Source organism: Manis pentadactyla, chromosome 15 (assembly GCF_030020395.1).
Source record: "Manis pentadactyla isolate mManPen7 chromosome 15, mManPen7.hap1, whole genome shotgun sequence".
Lineage (NCBI taxonomy): Eukaryota > Metazoa > Chordata > Mammalia > Pholidota > Manidae > Manis > Manis pentadactyla.
In genome coordinates, this window is record NC_080033.1 from 3548567 (window position 1) to 3569671 (window position 21105).

General features: G+C 54.5%; 3 protein-coding genes across 4 annotated transcripts; all 3 read left to right on the forward strand.

Moving 5' to 3' along the window:
* Window positions 1–453: 453 nt before the first annotated feature.
* NANOS2 (nanos C2HC-type zinc finger 2) lies at window positions 454–870 on the forward strand. Its single transcript, XM_036885900.2, has one exon. It carries the CDS (start codon window positions 454–456, stop codon window positions 868–870), a length of 417 nt encoding a protein of 138 aa, XP_036741795.1.
* A 6002-nt stretch (window positions 871–6872) lies between these two features.
* MYPOP (Myb related transcription factor, partner of profilin) lies at window positions 6873–14842 on the forward strand. Of its 2 annotated transcripts, none has more exons than XM_057492955.1 (3): window positions 6873–7112; window positions 8061–8611; window positions 13546–14842. In XM_057492955.1, exons 2-3 carry the CDS (start codon window positions 8113–8115, stop codon window positions 14250–14252), a joined length of 1206 nt encoding a protein of 401 aa, XP_057348938.1. In that variant the 5' UTR covers window positions 6873–7112; window positions 8061–8112; the 3' UTR covers window positions 14253–14842. The 2 variants fall into 2 exon arrangements, with proteins under 2 accessions (XP_057348938.1, XP_036741531.2); XM_036885636.2 differs by lacking the exon at window positions 6873–7112 and adding an exon at window positions 7200–7318.
* Window positions 14843–17702: 2860 nt separating this feature from the next.
* On the forward strand, window positions 17703–20254 carry IRF2BP1 (interferon regulatory factor 2 binding protein 1). The gene has a single exon (XM_036885459.2). The coding sequence runs from the start codon at window positions 18068–18070 to the stop codon at window positions 19820–19822; it is 1755 nt and encodes a 584-aa protein (XP_036741354.1). The 5' UTR covers window positions 17703–18067; the 3' UTR covers window positions 19823–20254.
* The last annotated feature ends 851 nt before the right edge of the window (window positions 20255–21105 follow it).

Below are 21105 nucleotides of genomic sequence, written 5' to 3' on the forward strand. Positions count from 1 at the left end.
TGCAGCCCGGGCTCTGGCTTGTTGTAGGAGCTATTACTGCTATTAGGAGTGGCTCTGGAGCATATGGACAGAACACGCCTCCAGCCTTGGAATAAGGATGCGGGTGAGGGGCATTTGCAGGCATGGAGCTTTCTTGAATGGACAGGGAAACTGAGTCCCAGGGAGGGGAAGGGCCAGAGATCACAGAGCAACTCGGAGGCAGAGCAAGGACCAGAAACAAAGGGAATGGTCTCTTTCCTGACCTCCGTGGGGGATTCAAATCAGATGGGAATCCTGAGTAGAGAGTAGGGAGTGGGCCCTTTAAATTTAAGCTCCTCCTTCATTTAGAAGGGTCTTTGGGGAGTATAAAAGTGGGTGCAGTTCCTCTCTGCTCCAGAAAACCACCTGCTGCTCCTGCCTGCAAGCCTCCAGCCCGGCCTCTCTCCAGCCACCCACCACCCCTGCCTGGGTGCCATGCAGCTGCCAGCCTTCGACATGTGGAAGGACTACTTCAACCTGAGTCAGGTGGTGTTGTCACTGATCCAGACTCAGGGGCAAAGGTCAGAGGCCCAAGGGATGGGGGATCCAAGCCCTGAACTCCAGCTGGGGCAGGATCAGGAGCTGGGAGGGCTGGGTGGCAGTGGAGGCCCAGACCCCTTATGCAACTTCTGCAAGCACAATGGGGAGTCTCACCACGTCTACTCCTCACACCAACTGAAGACACCAGAAGGTGTGGTGGTGTGTCCCATTCTGCGGCACTATGTGTGTCCCCTGTGTGGGGCCACCGGTGGCCAGGCCCACACACTCAAGTACTGCCCGCTCAATGGGGGCCAGCAGTCTCTCTACCGCCGCAGCGGGCGCAACTCGTCTGGCCGCAAGGTCAAGCACTGAGGACCGCGAGGTGCCCATCCCCTCGCACCCCACCCTGCTGTTCAGTCCCTACCAAGTCCCTGGACCACCCTCTCCATCCCACCCAGTCTTTTGGAACCTGTGGCCACAGAACTCCATCCCTGCTGGATCTTGAAACAATGGAGGCTGCTGGGAGGCCAGACCAGCCCTGCCATGGGACTTCTCAGCCCCTGGGGTTCTGTCCTGGGGGAGACTGTGAATTCTTGGTGCAACAGGTCCCCTGCCCCTTGGACCGCACACCCCATGGCTCTTCTGGACAACAGTTCATGGATCTTCAGTCTTTCTGAGGCCCTCTGGTGACACTAGCCCTGCCCTTTGGAACTTCTCAGAGCCTGGGTTCCCTTCCTTGTGGAATTCTTGGGTCCTTGGACCTTTTGGAACCCCCTGTGCTCTTGCAGGCCAGGCCTCAGAATTTGTAGAGAGTGAACAAGGCATGGTGGTGTGTCCTACCACCAGAAACAAAGGGAATGGCCTCCTTCCTGACCTCCGTGGCTTCAACCCTCCGGCTCAAGAGCTTGAAGATGGGATTCTGACTTCACACCAGCCTTGTCTACCTTCTTCAGCCACTTGTGGACCCACGGTTTCATTGTGGACCACCCTGGATCTTTCCCTCCGTGCTGTCAGTGGCCCATCCATCAGGAGTTGGGGGAGGGAGGGGCTACACTGCGAGGGGCACCATGTCTTCGAAGGTTTATCTGGGAGTGGAGAGCCCTGGGGTGAGCTGACAGCCTTTCCCTCCCCTGGTTGCCTTCCCCATTGTTCATCCAGTTTCCCCGTGCACCTAACCCCAATCTCAAACCACCCATGGGTGTTTTCCCCCAGCGAGAGTGCCTTTCTCCACCACCTCCTACCCACCCCCAAATCACAATAGTTTGCTAAATGTTGGGTGTTTTTTTTCCCTCTCCTTTTCTCATCCTCCAATAGCTAAATCAGTGAAGCTCCGACAAGAAGGGGGCTTTAGTGCCTGGATGGGAATGGCAACTGCCTAGATTTTATTTTAGTGGGGAAGAAAAGAAGAGCCCCAGTCAGATTTTAAGTTGTTTGGTTTTTGTCTCAGGGCTGGGGCCCTGGGTGTTGAGCTTTGGTGAATAAAGAGTGTTTCTGGTTGTCTTTGAAACCGCTCTGTCTGTTTCTGTCTTCTCACCTGGCCCTGCCCTCTGAGCGAGTCTGGGAGAGGGAGTGGGGGATCCACAATTGCCCCAAACTGGGAGACAGAGCAGGAAGGGGTCCTGGGTTCCTCCCATGACATGCCCCCCATACATTCTCCAACACAGGCCACCTGTGGATTGGTCCCCAAGTCCCAGCCTCCACCTGGATCCCAGATTCCCTTTCCACAGCCTTCCTGGGGCTCAGTCCTGGGATCCCCCTCCTGCCTTGCTAGATCACATGTCTTCCATGACCGACTTCATGGTAGTTCTTAAACTCTGGGCTCCAGACCCCATTGGAGAGGTCCCCCTACTCCCACCTCACCTCCCCGGGAAAATGCACACATGCACGTTGCATATGATACTAGTTTTTTTGTTCCACTGGTCCACAGGTACGTACTGAGCACATACTTTGTGCCAGACACCTTCCAGGCATTGGCTGGGACAGAGCTGAGTAAAGCAGACAAGACTCCCACCTTCAGGGGACTGGTTTTCTAGTTAGGAAGGGGTGCACTGAAGATCAATCAATCGACCCATATAATATATACATATATATTAGGTCGGGTGGTGGTTAGCACGATGAAGGAAGAGAAGGCGGGATAGCGGGATGGAGAGTGAAAGGAGAAGATTTTATACCGGGTGGTAAGGGAAGGCCTCTCTGTGGAGGGACATCTGAACAGAATCCAGGTGAAATGAGGCAAGCAGAGACTATCTGGGAAAGGGCGTTCCAGACAGAGGAGAGAGAGGGTTCAAAAGCCTGAATCTGCTGTGCCTGTAGGAGAAGCAAGAGGCTGACGGAGTAAGAGGTAAGATCAGAGGGGCAGAAGGGGTGGGCAGGCTCTTGCAGACCCCAGGAGAACTGGAACTTTATTGCGCATGCTCCGACTCTGCCCCACCGTGGACTCCTCTCACACACACGCTGCTCACATAGAGAACGGGAGACCCCAGTTCGGGACCTCAGCTCACAGGTCCTTTTCCAAAAATGCAGCGCTGCCCACAACACAGACCCCCACGTTAAGCCAAAAAATAGACAGAGAAACATGTCTGCCCCAGAGTTGGGGGATGCCGGCACAGCAGGTTGAGGCCTGCACAGGGGCGCCCTAGAGGGAGGCCTGGACGGAGGGAGAGCTGCAGCAGGCAGGAAGCTGATGGCTCTAAGACGGGTGGCAAAGAAGAGTTTAATAGCTTAATAAAGCGACCAACTCTGGCAGAGCGTGGGCAGCAGTTATGGAAAGCACCCGGGGTGGTGTCCTCAGGGAATTACAGTGGGTGGGAGCAGGAATTTAGACCTGGAAGGGAGGGCAGACGGCGCTGAGGTTGGTCTGCAGTGTGGACAGGAAGGGCTTGGGGACATCCAGGGCGAAGCATTCAGGAGGCCGTTGGTCACCCAGGTCTGGGGCTCAGAGGAGAGGGCTGGAGACAAACAGTTAGTGGTCCCAAGTGTTCGGGTTTTTGGTTTTTTAATGAATTAAGCCATGTGTTTATCTCAGGGGAATTAAGTGCCAGGGTACCACGGAAGGAGTTGAAGGAACAGTGTGCCCTGACCCGGCGCTCTCCCCCAGCCCTCCTGACGACGGCTGTCTACCTGCAGCCTTCTCATGAGCTCCCGACCAGGTTTAGACCCAACTGCCAGCTCAGCCCAGACTGTTCTGGAGCCACAGCATCCTGGCTGCCTGCCCTGGCTGCCCAGGGGAAGGGAGACTTCCAGGTGACAGCCAGGTCTCTGTAGGGGGTATAGGGCCAGTTAGGACATAGTATGAGGTGCATGATGGGTGTTTTGTTTTTTTTGTGTGTGCAAACTTGGGACTTAGGGACCAATCCACAGGTGGCCTGAGTCAGAGAATGTATAGGGGGGGCATGTCATGGGAGGAACCCAGGACCCCTTCCTGCTCTGGGTCCCGGTTTGGGGACACCAGTCACGGAATAGGGACCACCTTACTCCAGTGTGATCTCATCTTAACTAATTACATCTCCAACGACCCTATTTTCAAATAAGATCAGATTCTGAAGCAGTGGGGGGTTAGGACTTCAATGTTACTTTTGTGTGTGGGGGGGACAAAACTCAACCCATAGCACCCATTGAGCACCTAACTGACCCCATGCTCCCAACCAGGACCTGGGTCAGAGGATTGTGCATCACCTGCATGTCTTCCTTTTCTCTCCCCAGCCTGACAGTCACAGCGCTCTGTACAGTCTGCCTCTCAAATGTCTTTCATTTCCAGTCTTACCACTGCTTGGTTCAGTCTCCTCGCTGCCCCCTTGTGTCCGCTCCCAGATCTCTCCCTTGACTCTGGCCAATAGTCTGGCCCCTTCCCATACAGCCTCTACACAACAGCAAGTGGGGATCTTCCTAAAGCACAAACTAGACAATGTTCTTCCTTGCTTAGAACCCACGTAGGATTGCTTTCGAGCTTCTTAGGCTTGCCCATTAGGCCCTGCATGGGTTGCCTCTCACTCCTGGACCCGGAGCCCTGACACGGTATGTGTGGGACAGCATATATCATACATAAACCCAGCCCTGGTGAAAGTCAGCTTGTCACCCACTCTGCACCTGCACCCACTCAGACTAATGTGAGAAATGAGAGGAAAACTCATCTCACTTCAACTAATATTCAATAACCTCAAGTGACTGGTTCTATTTGCCTACATTTCCCTGGCCACTCACTCACTACTGCAAGCTTTCTCCTCTCTCTCCCCTAACCTCCAGCACAGCCCTCTCACCCTTGACCCTGATTCCTACTCTACTGACTGAGACAACAAAAGGAACCAGAAGAGAACATTCATATGTTCCTGCCACCGCATCTCTGCCACCTGCTTGCCTCCCTGCCCTCCTCTTCCCACTGTTTACTGTGGCTGAAGAGCCCATGCCCCTTAGACCACCCTCCACTTGTGCCCTGGGTCCCACCCACCATGCCTACGCAAGGTCATTGCTCCAGCAACTCTCTGCTCTCCTCTGCAGCATCCACCTCCCCTCTTCTGGATCATCCCTATTGGCACACAATATACTGTTACATTTCCCATCTTAAATAAACCTCTCAGGATCCCATGCCCCCTTCCAGATACACCCATTGTGTGCTAGAAAGGATCATCTACACCTGCTTTCTCTAAACACTCTCTTGAACCCACCAATCATGCTAATGCCCCAACCACACCACCCAACTCGCTCATTTCAAGATTACTGATGACTTCCATATTGCTAGTTCCGGGAGGCTGTTCTCAGGTTCACTGGACTTGTCCTCGAGGCAGCATTTGGCACTGTTGATCCTCATGATTTGTGCACTTCACTTGGCCTCCAAGACAGTAGACAGCCCTGTTTCTCCTTTCAATTCACCAACTCCTCCTTAGTCTCCTGCTGATCCCAGCCCTCCACATTGCAGTATGCCTGCCTCTGGCCATGGACTTCTTTTCTGTCCACATTTGCTCCCTTGCTAACCTCTCCCAATCTTAGTGATCCATATGTCATGTTTACACTGATAACTCCTAAATTTCTATCTCAAGACTGAACCCAGCCTCTAAAATCCAGACTCAAATATCCGACTGCCTACCTGATATTTGCACTTGGTTGACTGAAAAGTACCTCAAATTTGGGCAAACCTGAACTTCTAGATCCTCTTGCAGCCCTGCTCATCTTTGCTTCTGATGACCCCTTCCTTCCTGTTACTCAGGCCAAAGACACTGGATTCATGCTGGATTCCTCTCTTTCTCACTTCCTGTACATGGTTCCACTTCATTTCACATCTGCGGCCACCATGGTGGGTGGAGCCACCACCTCTCTCCTGAACCACTGTAGTCTACACCACACCGGGCACCTAGCTTCCACCCTCACATTCCAGAGTCAGTTCCCTGGAGGAATCCTGTTAAAACCAGAGTCAGATCATGTCCTTCCTCTGCTCAGGACCCTCCCACGGCTCTCACCTCGTGTACAGGACAGACCCTTTACTGTAACCCACAGGACTCTGCTCGATATAACTCTGCACCTTCCTCTGGATCACAGCAGGCACAGTCCCATCCCTGGGAGCACTTGATCCCTCACCTCCTTCGCATCTCTTCTCAAATGTCAACTTCTCAGGGAAGCCTTACCTATTCACATTTTAAAATTACAGACATACAAACACCATACTCTCCAATCCCCTTTCCTAGTTAGATTTTTTTCATAATACTTCTCACCTTCTGACTTACATATCTTACTTATTTGTCTGTTTCTTCCAGCTAAAATGTGAGCTCCATGGGGGTATAGATTTTTATCTTTTGTACTCATAGCACCTAGAACCATGCAAGCACTAAAAAGTACTTGTTGAATAGATGAAGCACCGTTTGTTGAATGGCCTTGAGGACTACCGCCGGATGATAAACTAGAAATATCTTTAAATCGATTTGACTCCACCATCCTGCCTTCCAGCTCACCCAACCCATGTTGTAGATTCCTTCCTGCCGCCCGGCATTTGCTTAAAGTCATGCCTGAGCCAGGATTTACCTCCTTACTCGCTAAGAAGCTTCACGTATGATCTCTCTCCCCGCGCCACGACGTAAATGTGTGGACAAGCCCCCCGCCCACCCCAGGCAGGGTTGGAAGGTTGATGAGTTGCCATGGTTACTGCACTCGCCACGGGTGGACTGTCCCCAGGGTGCCCCGCCCCTACGGGTAATTGATGGTTAGCAGATCCCGCGCAGAGCCGTGTATGAAGGGTTGGCACAACCCTATTTTCTTACGCACCACCCCCACCCACCCCCATCCCACCCACGCAGTTGTCATGGAAACGAAGCTCTTTCCTCCAGCGCCGCCTCCCTCCCCCTTCTCGAAGAGAAAGAGACACATGCATAGATCAGGTGCTGGGTGGGGTGGAAGACTGTCCGAAAGGCGGGGAGACCGCTGGGTCGCAGCGCTCTCTACATCACTTCTCCCTCCTCCTCCAAGGACTGCTCAGGGACAGAGCCCCCGGTATCTTGGTTAGCGCGGAGGGAGAGGTACGCAGGCATTCGACAGAGTTTTGCGCGTGCGCTGTGGTGGCATCAGGAGGCTATTCGCCGCGCTAATGTTGTGCCTGCGCAGCTGCGGCCTGCTCTGGCGGCCGGTAGAAGGTAATTCTGCGCTTGCGCTGTGGGAGGGGCGTGAAACCCAAATGGTAAGGGCTTTGGGGGCCGACTGGCGCTATATGCGCCTGCGCCTTGGCTCGCGGGGCGGCCGGGGGCGGGGCCCAGAGTGGGTAGAGAGAGGCGGGGGGGAGGAAAGAGGCCGCAGAAGCCCGAGCTTGACCGACGGGCAGGCGGGGTCTGCGGCGGCGCCGGTGAGTGACCTGCGGCCCGACTCGGTCCCCACCCTCCGCGACCCTCACTCTTCCTGGAGTCCCCCATAGCCTCCGTTATCCCCTCCTACTCCCAGACCCCTGTTATCCCCAGAGCTCCGCTTAATTCCTGGCAATCCTCAGAGCCCCCACAATCGCTGCAGACCCTAGTCGCTAATATTTTATAGTCCCAGCTCCTCCACTGTCCTAGGAGCCCCCCTACTCACCGTTATTCCTAGACATCTTTTCTGAGGACCCCTTCTCATATGGTCTTACAGACATCCCATTGCCCCAGCACCCCTCAGAGCCCTTCAGATCCCCCCTTCTTGCTGCACCTCGCCTTCAATATCTCCTTATGCCCATCACTCCCAAGCTTCTTCGACCCCCCGAGACACCCTCATTCACCTTCCATTTCGCATTCTCCTATGCCCCCATTCTCCTCTAACTCCTGCAGACACCCCCTCTTATTTCGTTTTTCCTCATGCCCACCATCCCCCGAGACCCTCCCCCCATTTCCATTAACTCCACAGCTTGGCACTTTGCGCTGAGCGAGGCACAGAACTCGCGCTCAGCGGTATCAGCTAGTATTAAGTACTCTGCTCCCTGCGGCCAGTGTTCCCTGTCCACCCTCCGACCCCACCCCTGGCCCCGGGGACTTAGGAGCCCGGTGTCTGGGCGGCCAGGGTGGGGCGGGCGGCTCGCGGACACCTAGCCCCCGCCAGCGCCCTGCGCCCTGTGCCCGCAGCTCCGGCGCCCCCCATGCGCCTGGCGGCCCGCGGCCGGCGGCGGGGGGCGCCATGGCCTCGGCGGCGGCGGGCGAAGCGGAAGAGACCACCCGGCTGCGCAAGCCGCGCTTCTCGTTCGAGGAGAACCAGATCCTGATCCGCGAAGTGCGCGCCCACTACCCGCAGCTCTACGGCGCGCAGAGCCGTCGGGTGAGCGTAGCCGAGCGCCGGCGCGTGTGGGACGGCATCGCCGCCAAGATCAACGGGATCACCAGCTGGAAGCGCACTGGCCAGGAGGTGCAGAAGCGCTGGAACGACTTCAAGCGCCGCACCAAGGAAAAGCTGGCTCGCGTGCCGCACTCAACTCAGGGCGCGGGGCCTGCAGCCGAGGACGCCTTCTCGGCCGAGGAGGAGACCATTTTTGCCATCCTGGGGCCCGGTGTGGCGGGACCAGGAGCTGGTACAGGGGCCGAGCAGCCCTCCGCGGCTGCCTCCTCACAGCCACCCGCCCCAAGCACCTGCACCCAACGCTATATGTTGTCAGAGGACCGCAGAGAAGACCGACGGGCAGGTGAGTTCCTTCACCATCACTTTAGCAAGAGCAGAGTCTGCTGTGTGCCCGACACTGTTCCAAGCCCTTTACGTGGCTTATCACATCCTCACTACAACCCTGCGAGGTGGATGCTGTTGTTATCCTCATTACATGACGGGGAAAGCTGAGGATCCGAAAAGTGAAATGCCTTGTCTCAAGTCTCCCAGCTAGCGACTGTCAGAGTCAGGAAGGGAACGCAGACCTAGGAGGCCTGGCTCCAGAGTCCGCACCTGGGATCATCAGCACAGGCAGGATTTCATTAAACAGTGTAGGGTGGGGACTATGGAGGCAGACTGTCCAATGACAACTTTGTCACCCAGCTGTCATTTTTGGGTTAAGTTACTGCAGGTCAGTTTCTGCATCTGTAAAGTACGGATAAAAAAGTCACCACCGTAAAGGCTTGCTGGAGGATTAAATAAGTTAATATGTATAAATTGCTTAGTTCAGTGCCTCCTGAACGTCCATTGTTAACTTTTGATATATTACCGATGCTGTGAGGTACAAATTGTTTCACCATTTTTTAAATCAAAGACTCCAAGAGGTTTGGTAACTTTCCCAAGGTCAGGCCATGAGTAGAGGGGGTGTGTGGAGAGCTGAGTACAAAGACTTCCCACTTAGCCTTGACTCTGGATTATTATTTCTTCTACAGCTATTTCCTGAGCACCTACCCAGTGCTGAGACACCCTCAGCCCTGCCCTCTTGGGGATTGCAGTCCAGTCGGGGAAACAGATCTGTGCCTAGACAGTGATGACTCTTGAGTGGGCAGGGCTGGGCTGTAGGAGTCCAGAGGGGGCACCTGACCCGGCCTGGGAGGTCAAGAAGGGCTTCCTGGAGGAGGAGACATCAGATCTGAGATACAGAGTGAGGATGAAGAAGAGCTGGGAAAGTGTTCCTGGTAGAAGGAACAGCATGTACAGTAGCTTTGAGGCAAGAAAGTTTAGAAACTGAGAGAAGTTTCCAAATTTGGGGAGAAGGAAGGGGAAGAGTAAAGAGACTAAAGAAAGAAAATGTTTTGAGATTTGATCAGAGGTCGCAAAGGCAAGGCAATGCAGTGCCTTTTGGGCTGGGGTAAGGAGTCTGAATTCTATTCTAAATGCTATGGGGAGCCACTGAAGGTTTTGAGAAAGGAAGGGATATAGACATGATCAAACAAGGCAGTTCAGGAACCTGTGATTCAGAGAGGTTCATTCACCCACCCAGGGTCACACAGCAAGTAAGTAGTAAGAGTTGGGCGTCAAATATAGGTTGTGTTCTATTCACAGTGCATGCACTTAACCACTGGGCTAGATTGCCTGGTAAATAACAACAATTAATATTGACTGAGAGTTCCTAGGTGTGCCAGAATTAGATCACGTGTGGTTTATAAGCAAAGGTCAGCGCTTTGGACTTTATTTGCAGGTATTTGGGGGGCATGGAAGTGTGTTGAGCAGGAGAGAGAGACAAACACTTGGGACCCTTGTTCTCAGTATGAATCAAATCCATTGTTTCTGTCTATGAAATGGCCCCATTGAACCAGAGCAGAGATGGCACTCTTTTTCAAAAGTTGTGCAACCCCTTCATTCATTCATTCATTCAATAAATATTTATTGAGCACCTTTTCTGAGTCAGGCACTGGGTTAAATGTTGGAGATACTGGGGAGAAAAGGCAGTTTCCTATATGGAGGTGACATTCTAGTTACGGGAGACAGACCACAAACAACTAATCCCCAAATAGATCAGGAACCAGGAGGCAGTAAGAAGAAAAAATAAAAAACTAACATGTTAAGAAGATAGTGAATGATGAAAGTCAGTGGGGAGGACTGCTATAGACAGGGTTAGTCAGGGAGGGCTTCTCGAAAGAAGTGAAATTTGAGCAGAGACCTGAATAGAGATAGCCAAGAGATTTCCTCCAGAAGTGGATATCTGGGGGAAAAGCACTCCAGCTGGAAAAAACAACACGTGCAAAGGCCCTGAAGCAGGAATGTGTTTAAAGCGTCCTTGCTTAGAATCTCACACAGACATTACCTACAGTGTAAAATCATGAAAGAGGTACTATTCTGATTGAAGGGCTTGTATAGGGACAGCTGAAGGTATTCTTGTCCTGTACAAGACTACCAAAGACCAAAGACCATTTATTTCTGACCTGATAACTTGAAAAAACAATACCAACACTGAGAATTTACTATATGCCAGACCCTGGCCTAAGCCCTGTGTTCATGGTGATTTGATTCATCTCTGTAATGGCCCTCATGGAGATGCTCTGTCACCAGATCACTTGATGCTGTGTTCACACACACACACACTTACAGCTGGGGAAACAGTCCCAAAGGTTGCAAAGAAATGATTTTAACTCTCATAGTGGCCCTTCCCCGACCCTTGAGAGTCCTGTGGGTGCAAAGGCTGGGCCACTTTGTTTTTACTCAGAAGACTAGAAAAGTCCTATTGCTGAGTGGCAGCAATTCCTACACCCCTAATGAGGGACACTCACTGCCCTTGGGCCCACGGCCCTGCCCACGACCGGTTAAAAGCATGGGAGCCTGCCTGGGTCCAAATCCCTCTTCTCCCATTCACCAGCTCTGTGACAACTCTTTGGGCTGCCAGTTACTAATTTGTAAAATGGGGTGGTAATGATAACACTTACCCCAGAGAATGACTGAGAAGACTCGGTGAAATAACACAGGAGAGCTCAGCCACTTTGCCCAGAGTCAGGCCAGGAAAGTGTCCAACAACTGTCTGCTCTGCTTATCGTCTCCTGGCCCTCCCTGAGCTCCCCAATCTGGCCGGCCCTGGGAGGCTGGACCTCCCAGCATTCAGGGCTGGAGGTGACTGGCGGTTTTTGAGATTGAAGAACAGAGTGATCAGATTTGGCCTAAGAGCGCGAGGCAGGCTGTTCTCAGAAGGAACATCTGAGCTGGCCAACAGGTGTTGCCAGGAGGTAGGTGACCCTGGTGGAGGGAATGTTATATGCACTAGCCCCAAGGCAAGGAAGAGGGACAGAAAGGTCCAAGAGCTGAGGCCTTGTATCCCTAGGGAAGGGCTTGGGTATCCCCTGTGAGTGCTGGGGAATGGTGCGAGGGGTTGCTACAGGGACTTGGGATCTTGTACCCAATCAGTGCTGACTCTCTGGAAGCCACAGTGATGTTCTCATTAAAGAAGTTTTGGGCTGGACGTTGTTAAAGGTGCTGGGTAAATGGCAGTGAGCAAAACAAAATCCTGCCTGGTGAAGCTGACATCAGGAGAAGGAAACAGCGCGATTCCATGCCAGATGGAGATAAAGGATGCTGTAAAGGAAATCAGGTAGGGTTAGGAGGGAGAGAAGGAAGGGATAGGACCTCATTTAGATGGAGAGTCAAGGAAAGTCTTCCCAAGTTGGCCATGTTTGAAAAGAAGCTTGAGGAAGTGAGGGAGGAATCCAGGCAGATGTCTGGGGAAAGACCTTTCCAGGCCAAGGGAACAGCAAGTGCAAAGGCCCTGAGGCAGGAGTGGGCCTAATGTGTTTGAGAACCAACAAGAAAGTCAGTGTGGCAAGAGCCAAGGGAAAAAGGGGAGGGGGTAGAAGCCGAGGTCAGGGAGGCAATGGGGGCAGATGGTGAAGAGCCTTGGGGGCTTTGAAGACAGCTTTTTCTCTGAGTGGGATAAGAGCCACAGGAAGGTTCTGAGCAGAGAAAGACAACATCTAAGTTATATTTTTTAACACCTTTATTGAGAGAATCCCTGTACCATTCAACCAACCTTGCGAAGTGTACAATTCATTGGCATTAGTACATTCACAGAGTTGTGCAGCCATCACCACAATTTTTAGAAAACACTTGCATTGCTCCAAAATGAAACCCCACATTTCTGAGCCATCACCCCCCAACTCATCCCCCATCTCCGCCCAGCCCTATGTAGCCACTAATCTGCTTTCTGTCTTTGTAGATTTGCCTATTTCGGATATTTCATATAAATGGGTCATATGCTATGTGGTCCAAAGCTACTACTTTGTGAGTAGCTGCTTCTTCCTGGTAGTATAACCGACGTGTTATTTTGGTTGGACCTTGAGGCTCTGGTAGGGAACAGACTGTAAGGGGCAGGGGTGGAGGCTGGGAGCCCCACAAGGAAGCAACTGCAGTGGCCCAGGTGGGAGATGAGGGGGTTGGACCAGGCTGGGGATCGTGGAGGTGGACAGAAGAGGTTAGATGTTGGGTTAGCCAATGGATCGCGTCTTGGGAAAGAGTAGAAGTTTTTGGCCTGAGCAGCTGGAAGGGTGGAGCCATCAGTTGAGATGGGGGTGGCTGAGGGGAGAGCTGGATGGGCTCAGTGCAGGCAGGCGAGTCTGAGGCAGCATTAGATGATAGAGGGGCTCTGACAGGTACACAGCTGTAGGGAGAGGTTCAGTCCAGCCTGGAGCCTCTGTATGCAGACAGCCTTCAAGTTCATGAGCATGGATAAGATTCCAAGTGAGAGGAGAGGAGGAAGCCCAGCAGGCTTGGGCTTGAACTGGTACAGACCAGAGCTGAGATTGAAACCCTGCCATCCTACTTGGCTAGAACCCCTACTTTCAACCAGCAGAAGTCCCACTACTCTTCCAGCCACCCCACCTCTCTCCCAGACCTCCCAGACCGCAGGATCCAGCAATGTGGCCTGAGAGGTGTCTGTGGCATAGAGTGTCCAGATGATTAAGGAGCCTTCTAGAACAATGGCTGTCCGGCTCAGCAGGGGACCTCCACAACCGTGTTTCACTAAGGCTGGCATCTTGGCCACCAGGTTGTTGTTAAATATATTGACTCCCTGCCCTGGGTACAAAGGCTAACCCGTCGTGGGGCTTCTGCTCCAAGTCATGGATTGCCTTAGGTTTTAAAAGGACGGCTCTGGAGCCAGGGTGGGTGGGAGATAGAAAGGGAAAGCATTTCGGGTCACACACAACTTACCTACATCGGTCTGTCTCTCCACAGATACGCCAGCCCACAGCAAGGGGGGCTCCAGCAGCCCAGACCCCTGGGCTGGGCCCTCCCGCAGTCCCCAGGAAGGGGGCTGCCCACCACCCAAGGAGCGTGAGTCCCCGCCCCCGCCAGCCCTGCAGACGGTCCAGCTGCCCCGCCCAGCCTTGTCTCCGCCGCCCCCAGCCCCTCCACCGCCACCACCCCAGCCACCGCAACAGGTCCAAGTGGCACCCTTGCCTCCCAGCCCCCCGCCCCCTCCACTGCCTCCGCCCACGCCCTCGGCCCCAGATCCCTCCCTGGACTTGCTGCGGGCCCAGCAGGAGACTGCCAACGCCATCCGGGAGCTGGCTGGCACCCTTCAGCAGGGACTGGCCAAACTGAGTGAGGCCCTCAGCGCTCTCCTGCCCCTTCTACCAGGAACCCCAGTGGACCGGCTGCCCCCGCCTCCGCCCCCACCCCCACCCCCGCCTCCACCCCCCAGACCTCTCCTGCCCCCACCTGTCCCCAAGGTGGAGATCACCCCGGAGCCTGTGTCTGTGGTGGCTGCTGTCGTGGACGGGGCAGTGGTGGCAGCCAGGGGGGTGATCATCGCCCCTAGGAGTGAGGAGGGGGTCCCCCGGTTGCCTCCAGCCCCACTCCCTCCTCATGACTCACCCCCCCACAAGAGAAGGAAAGGATTCCCTGTGAGGAAGAGGCGGGGGCGATGGAAATCTCCGTGAAATCTGATGTTGGGTTCGCTAAGCTCCTGCCTGCACCCTCTCCCTCAGCTTAGACCGGTGGGGAGGACCATGCACCTTCCCCATCCCAGCTGCACCCTGGCCCCCTGCTGCAGGGACGTGAGCACCCCACTCCCTGTACTAGTTAGTGCCTGATTCTCAGGGGGCCTCATTGATGAGTCCCCCAGCCCTTTCTCCAGTACAGCGCTGTCTGCCTGGCTGCGTCCCTTAACCCTGACTTCTAAGCCATCAATTTTATGTTATTTATTGTTGCCCATTGTGGGTTGCGGAGGGAACTTCTGGGGTGTGTACATTGCCCCTTCCCTAACAACTCCTGGTCCTGACTTGAAGAGAGTTGGCCCACAGGGGCCTCCTCACCTCCCCAACCCAGACTTTGGAGGGGGTAGCGGTTGCAAGACAAATCAGAATATGGATGACAAAGAGGATACCGCAGTCTGTACCCTAGGGAGAGGGGGATGGAGTTCTCATCTGGAGGCGTGGGTTGGGCCCTCTGCCTCCCATTGCAGAGCTCAACCCCCTCCTTTCTCCCCAGTGGTGACAAGATATCAATAAACTTATTTTTAATACAATTACTTGGGGCTCTGTCTGAGACAGGCCTGGGGTTCCAGCACCTACACCTGCCCCACCCCTCCATGGGCAGGTGACACCCCTTGAAGTTGGAGTTGATGGTTTTCCAGCCTTTTCTTTTTCCCCTTAAATCTATCAAGTCCTGTGTTCAGTTCTTACTGCTACTTACTCATCCTTCAGATACCAGCCTAGATGTCATCTCCTCCAGGATAACATCCAGATTCCCTCTCCCAGCCTTGGATGGGTCTGCTTCTTAGATTCTCTCTGTGTCCTGTGATTCCTAAAAGACATGTGCCTTCATCTGTTTAAGGCATGTTTCCTCCCTAGTTTCACAAGGGCAGGAGCTGGTTCGTTTTTTTCTTTTTTACTCCCAAACCTGCTGCAAAGCCTGATGGCAAAGTAGATAATCATTACCCTGGACTCAGTCAGATATGGCTCAACCCCTGGTGCTGCCCTAGCCACCTGTGTGACGGTGGGCCTCTATTTTCCTCATCTGTAAAATGGGCTTAAAGATTTAGTTAGGAGTCTTTACTTTCTACAACTACATTTTCAGGTCCCAGCTCAAATTACCACCTCGGATAAGCCTTTCCTGATAACCCTCTCCCCCAGCAGTTATTTTTAAATGCATTAAGTAATAATTTCAGTATATTTAAATGAATGTCTGTCTCCATCACCAGGACAATCCTGATCAGGTCAAGGCCTGATCCTGTCTCAATCACTGCTGTGTTCTCAGCATAGCCCAGCATGGAAAAGGGGTTGAATCTTTGAATTAATGGGTAGCTTAAAAAACTTCTATTTTTGGTGCTCCTTTCCTGGGCCAGGTACTGTGCTAAGCTTCTCTATGCATGCTCACATTATCTCCTCAAGGTATCCAATGAAAAGCATACCCTAGGGATCGCCTATTTTTTCCTGAGAAGTTTTCCTAAACTTCTCAGGGTCAATCCCATCCACCTGATGCCAGCCTCTGGCCAGAATTCTTGACTCTTACTAAGGCATGGCCCAAGGGTAATTTTAGGTGATACAATGGATGGCCTTTATAATGGTTCTAGATGTAGTTTTAACTTACTTCGTAAAAATATAGCTAAGACATACCCACGACTGTGCACATAACACAGGCATACCTCATTTTATTGCTCATCACTTTATTGTACTTCACAGACACTGCAGTTTTACAAATTAACGGTTTGTGGGAACCCAGCATCAAATGAGTCTATCTGCACCATTTTTCCAACAGCATCTGCTCAATTCATGTCTCTGTGTCACATTTTGGAAATTGTCAAAATATTTCAAACTTCTTCATTGTATTTGTTACGGTAATCTGTGATAAGTGATTATGACTTGCTGAAAGGTCAGGTGATGGTTAGCATTTTTGAGCAATGAAGTATTTTTAAGGTACACATTCTTTTTAAGAGATAATGCTATAGCACTTAGTAGACTACAGTCAGTATACAGTATACCATAAACTTAATTTTTATGTGCACTGGAACTAGCTTTATTATGACACTTGCTTTACTGCCAGTGGTCTGGAACGGAGGGAACCTGCAATACCTCTGAGGTATGCCTGTATTGCTTAGGGTGAGGCAAAAGTAGGTAGTGCTTTTTTAAGAGGAGTCAATTTCAAGAAAAGTGTTAAAATACTACAGGTGTTAAATAGAATTGTGAAGCTGGGACTGAAGTTTGGATAACAAAATCAGAGCAGCTATGGTTGCAATAGGAAGGAGGTGGGGGGCTACAGGCAGCCCCTGACTGGTTTGAAAACCACTAAAGAACGTAACTCTTGATAAGTCATTCAGATATTTTTGAGCGCTTAACACGTACCCAGGCCTAGTAAGAGGAAGAGGCTGTGGGGGTTAGAAACAGACCTGTCTCTCTTCCCCCCACCTACTACCCTCAGCCTGCCTAGCGCTGTTCCCCAGGCCAGGAATTAAAAACGGGTCGCCTGGACCTGTTCGGGCCTATCAGTAAGCACTCAAGGTTGGAGTAAGGTGGTCTGGCGCTTGGGTCTCCTTCCCTACAACTCAATTCGTCTTCTCTGGCCGCCATTCCCTCCCCAAAATTTGGGACAGGAAAGGGTGAGGATACCCTCTACCCGGTTCTCCGAAAACACTGAAAGGGGCCCCAGAAATTGAAGGTGGGAGGACAGACCGAATCGGGAAGGCCTCCCCCAACCTCCTATACAGCGGAAGTGCGTCAGTTTGTCCTCCTCGCAGAGCATTTTGGGAACTGTAGTGACATTGCGGGGCTGAGAAACTGGACCGCGTAACCCTTTGGAAACCAGAGCGCGACGGCAAGACTGCAACAGAGCTGGGATACGCTCAGCTATTCGCTTTAGCAGATGAGGCAACTGGCGGGAGGCCTTCAAGTCCTCCTCTGTCTGCGGCTGTTGCCGGCCCCAGTTAAAGGCTGATAACCAAGAGTCTGGGTTAAACCAAGTGCCAAATGGTCAATTCCCCTCCACCAAATTTTCAGCTCTCAGCCCCCGGAGCTGCTTCCTTTCTAACTAGCCATTGGCCCACCTTCGATGGGCGAGGAACCGAGCTTCGGAGTGGGCAATAATTTGCCTAAAGCAACGTGTATGCACAGCAAGTCGGAGCAGAAACAGGACGCCCGAAATCTTGTCCCCTCCCTAAAATTTCTGAATTTATGGTAGCTCTCACAGTTCGTAACACTTCTCCGCCTCCATCCCATGTGACTGAGCTCTCCAAAGCCCACTGAACTGCTTGCCCGGCAGCGAAGAGCGGTAACAGTTGCTCACGCCACCGCCTGCCGTCCCCTTTAAGAAGGGACCCCCGACGGGACTACATTTCCCAGAAGGCTTTGCCCGCGCGTTATGTAACTTTCCCTGCGAAGCGGCCTCTGGGGCAGAAGGAGGTGGAGGCGGCGGCGGCGGCCGTTGCAGCGGCGGCGGCGGCGGGAGCGGCGGGACCCCGAGGCGGCGCGCCCGCGGCCCTTTACGGGGCGCGAGCTGTGTGCGCCTCGGCCCGGAGCCCCGACCGGGAGGGGTCGCCGACGTGACTCTGCCTGCCTTTCCAAGTAGGCGGGAGCGAGGAAAAAGGCTTAGGGCCCAGGGGGCGGGGAAGGGGGGCCGGGCCTGGTTCCGCGGGGAGGCCGCCCCGGAGGCCCAACCGTGGCTCGCGCGGTCCCGGGGATACGAATCGACCGTCGGCTGCGCGAATCGAACGTCTGCGGCGGTTGGAATTCGGGGGCCCGGCGGCGCGCGCGCGGGGACCATGGCGTCGGTGCAGGCGTCCCGCCGCCAGTGGTGCTACCTGTGCGACCTGCCCAAGATGCCGTGGGCCATGGTGTGGGACTTCAGCGAGGCCGTGTGCCGCGGCTGTGTGAACTTCGAGGGCGCGGATCGCATTGAGCTGCTCATCGACGCCGCTCGCCAGCTTAAGCGCAGCCACGTGCTCCCTGAGGGCCGCTCGCCTGGGCCCCCGGCCCTCAAGCACCCGGCCACTAAGGACCTGGCGGTGGCCGCCACACAGGGGCCTCAGTTGCCGCCTCCGCAGGCCCAGCCACAGCCGTCGGGGACAGGCGGCGGCGTCTCGGCCCAGGACCGCTATGACAGGGCCACATCGTCGGGCCGCCTCCCCCTGCCTTCACCCGCTCTGGAATACACCCTGGGGTCGCGGTTAGCCAATGGGCTGGGCCGCGAGGAGGTCGTGGCAGAGGGGGCGCGGAGGGCCCTGCTTGGCTCCATGCCCGGCTTGATGCCCCCTGGGCTGCTGGCAGCTGCGGTGTCTGGCCTGGGAAGCCGAGGCCTGACGCTGGCACCCGGCTTGAGTCCTGTCCGTCCAGCCTTCGGCTCCGATTTCGAGAAGGAGAAGCAGCAGAGGAATGCGGACTGTCTGGCAGAACTGAACGAGGCCATGCGGGGCCGGGCAGAGGAGTGGCATGGGCGCCCCAAAGCTGTGCGGGAACAGCTTTTGGCATTGTCTGCTTGTGCTCCTTTCAACGTCCGTTTCAAGAAGGATCACGGTTTGGTGGGGCGGGTGTTCGCCTTCGATGCCACTGCCCGCCCGCCAGGCTATGAGTTCGAGCTGAAGCTTTTCACCGAATACCCCTGTGGTTCTGGCAACGTGTATGCAGGAGTCCTGGCCGTGGCTCGCCAGATGTTTCATGATGCTCTTCGGGAGCCGGGCAAGGCACTGGCCTCATCAGGCTTCAAGTACCTCGAATATGAACGCCGACACGGCTCAGGGGAATGGCGCCAGCTGGGGGAGCTGCTAACAGATGGTGTCCGCAGCTTCCGCGAACCAGCTCCGGCCGAGGCCCTGCCCCAGCAGTACCCAGAACCGGCCCCTGCTGCTCTATGTGGCCCACCCCCTCGAGCCCCATCCCGGAACCTGGCGCCCACACCCCGCCGTCGCAAGGCATCCCCTGAGCCTGAGGGTGAGGGGGCTGGGAAGATGACCACCGAAGAACAGCAGCAGCGGCACTGGGTAGCACCGGGTGGCCCATACTCTGCTGACACCCCTGGTGTGCCCTCACCCATTGCTGCCCTGAAGAATGTGGCTGAGGCCCTGGGCCACTCCCCCAAGGACCCTGGTGGGGGTGGGGGCCCTGTGCGTGCTGGGGGTGCCAGCCCTGCAGCCTCCTCCACAGCCCAGCCGCCAGTCCAGCATCGTCTAGTGGCCCGCAACGGTGAGGCAGAAGTCAGCCCCACAGCGGGGGCAGAAGCTGTTAGCGTGGGTGGTGGCGGCACCGGGGCGACCCCCGGAGCCCCCCTGTGCTGTACCCTATGCCGGGAGCGGCTGGAAGACACCCACTTCGTCCAGTGCCCCTCTGTGCCCGGACACAAGTTCTGCTTTCCCTGCTCCCGGGAATTCATCAAGGCACAGGGCCCGGCTGGCGAGGTGTACTGCCCCAGTGGAGACAAGTGCCCGCTGGTGGGCTCCTCTGTCCCCTGGGCCTTCATGCAGGGCGAGATCGCCACCATCCTTGCTGGAGATATCAAGGTTAAGAAGGAACGGGACCCCTAGGTTACCACTGCCACTAGTCTGCTATCCCCCACTCCCTTGCCACTCACCGCTGCTGCGGATAAGTTATTCCCTCCCCCACCCAGCCCGGTGCCACCCGTTCCTGTGTACATACCGCCCCTTCATCCCAGATGGGTTCCCTGGGGTAGATGCATTGAGGGTGGGGGGAGAACGCTTGTGGCTTCTGTCCGAGGGGGTGTTTGGGGGTCCCTTGGCCCCTCCAGTTTTCCTCTCCTCTCCTTGGCTTGGCTTTGCTGCTGCTTGTAGTTGGAGGAGAGATGCCCCCCTCCTCCTTGAGAAGGAGCCTCCTGAAATCTCACTCTGATAAATGAAGCAAAAGCATTTTATTGTTCCCCACCTCACCCCCCATCCCCACCCCACCCTTTTCCTTTTCCTCCTTCAATAAACCGAAAGATGGTTTTTTTTTCTTCTTTCTTTCTTGGTCCCTTAGTTATGTGAGATGCTGCGCCCCCTTTGGGATCGAACTGATCCTGCAGGGGAGAGGACGCTTTGTTGTGGCCTCCAGGTGGCGCCCTTCCCTCAGGCGGACTGTTGGCTGGTTTTATAAATGCTGGCCATTGAGCGAAAGGTCTGTTCATCAGCCCTTTTTCCAGATGACAAAACTGAGGCTCAGAGAGGGGCTGGGTCTTGGATGGGAGACACAGCCAAGCTCGGGAATTAGGTTCTCCTGTTTCATCCCGTGTACCTAGAATGTGGAGGACTCCTGAACACAGGAGGGGAGGGGAAAGGGGCAACAGGAGGCTGCCTAGAAGGGAAGTGCAGCAGGTTCTTGCTGGGGAAGGAGAGAATTAGGTTAGATTGCTAGAGGGACTGCCCAAGGAAAGAAAGTTTACCTCCACGGGGTACAGTAATGGAGTTCTTGGAAATCAGAATGCTTCTCACCTCTGGTGGTGCCATAAACTGTGTTCCTCGCGCCCATCTTGGGAAACCAGCCTAAATGGCAGCCACCCTAAAACGCTGTGACTGGCGGAGTAAAAGGTACTCCCCCCGCGGCCTCTTGTGATGTGCGCGGCCTTGTCCCGCACCTGTCCAGGTGAGCTGATGATTAACCAGGACTTCCTGCTCGCTGGCGTCATAACGCAGAGCTTTAGTGTGCTGCGGCAAAGCAGGGGTTAAGGGGAGGGGGCCGCCCCAAGAGCCCAGCGCCACCCCCGCAACCGTGAAGTGGAGATTCCAGGAAGGGGGAATGCCGGGCACAGAGGGCAGCAGATGCACGGAGAAGTGGGGGGGTGATAATGTGCACCACCACCGCACAGCAGTCATAC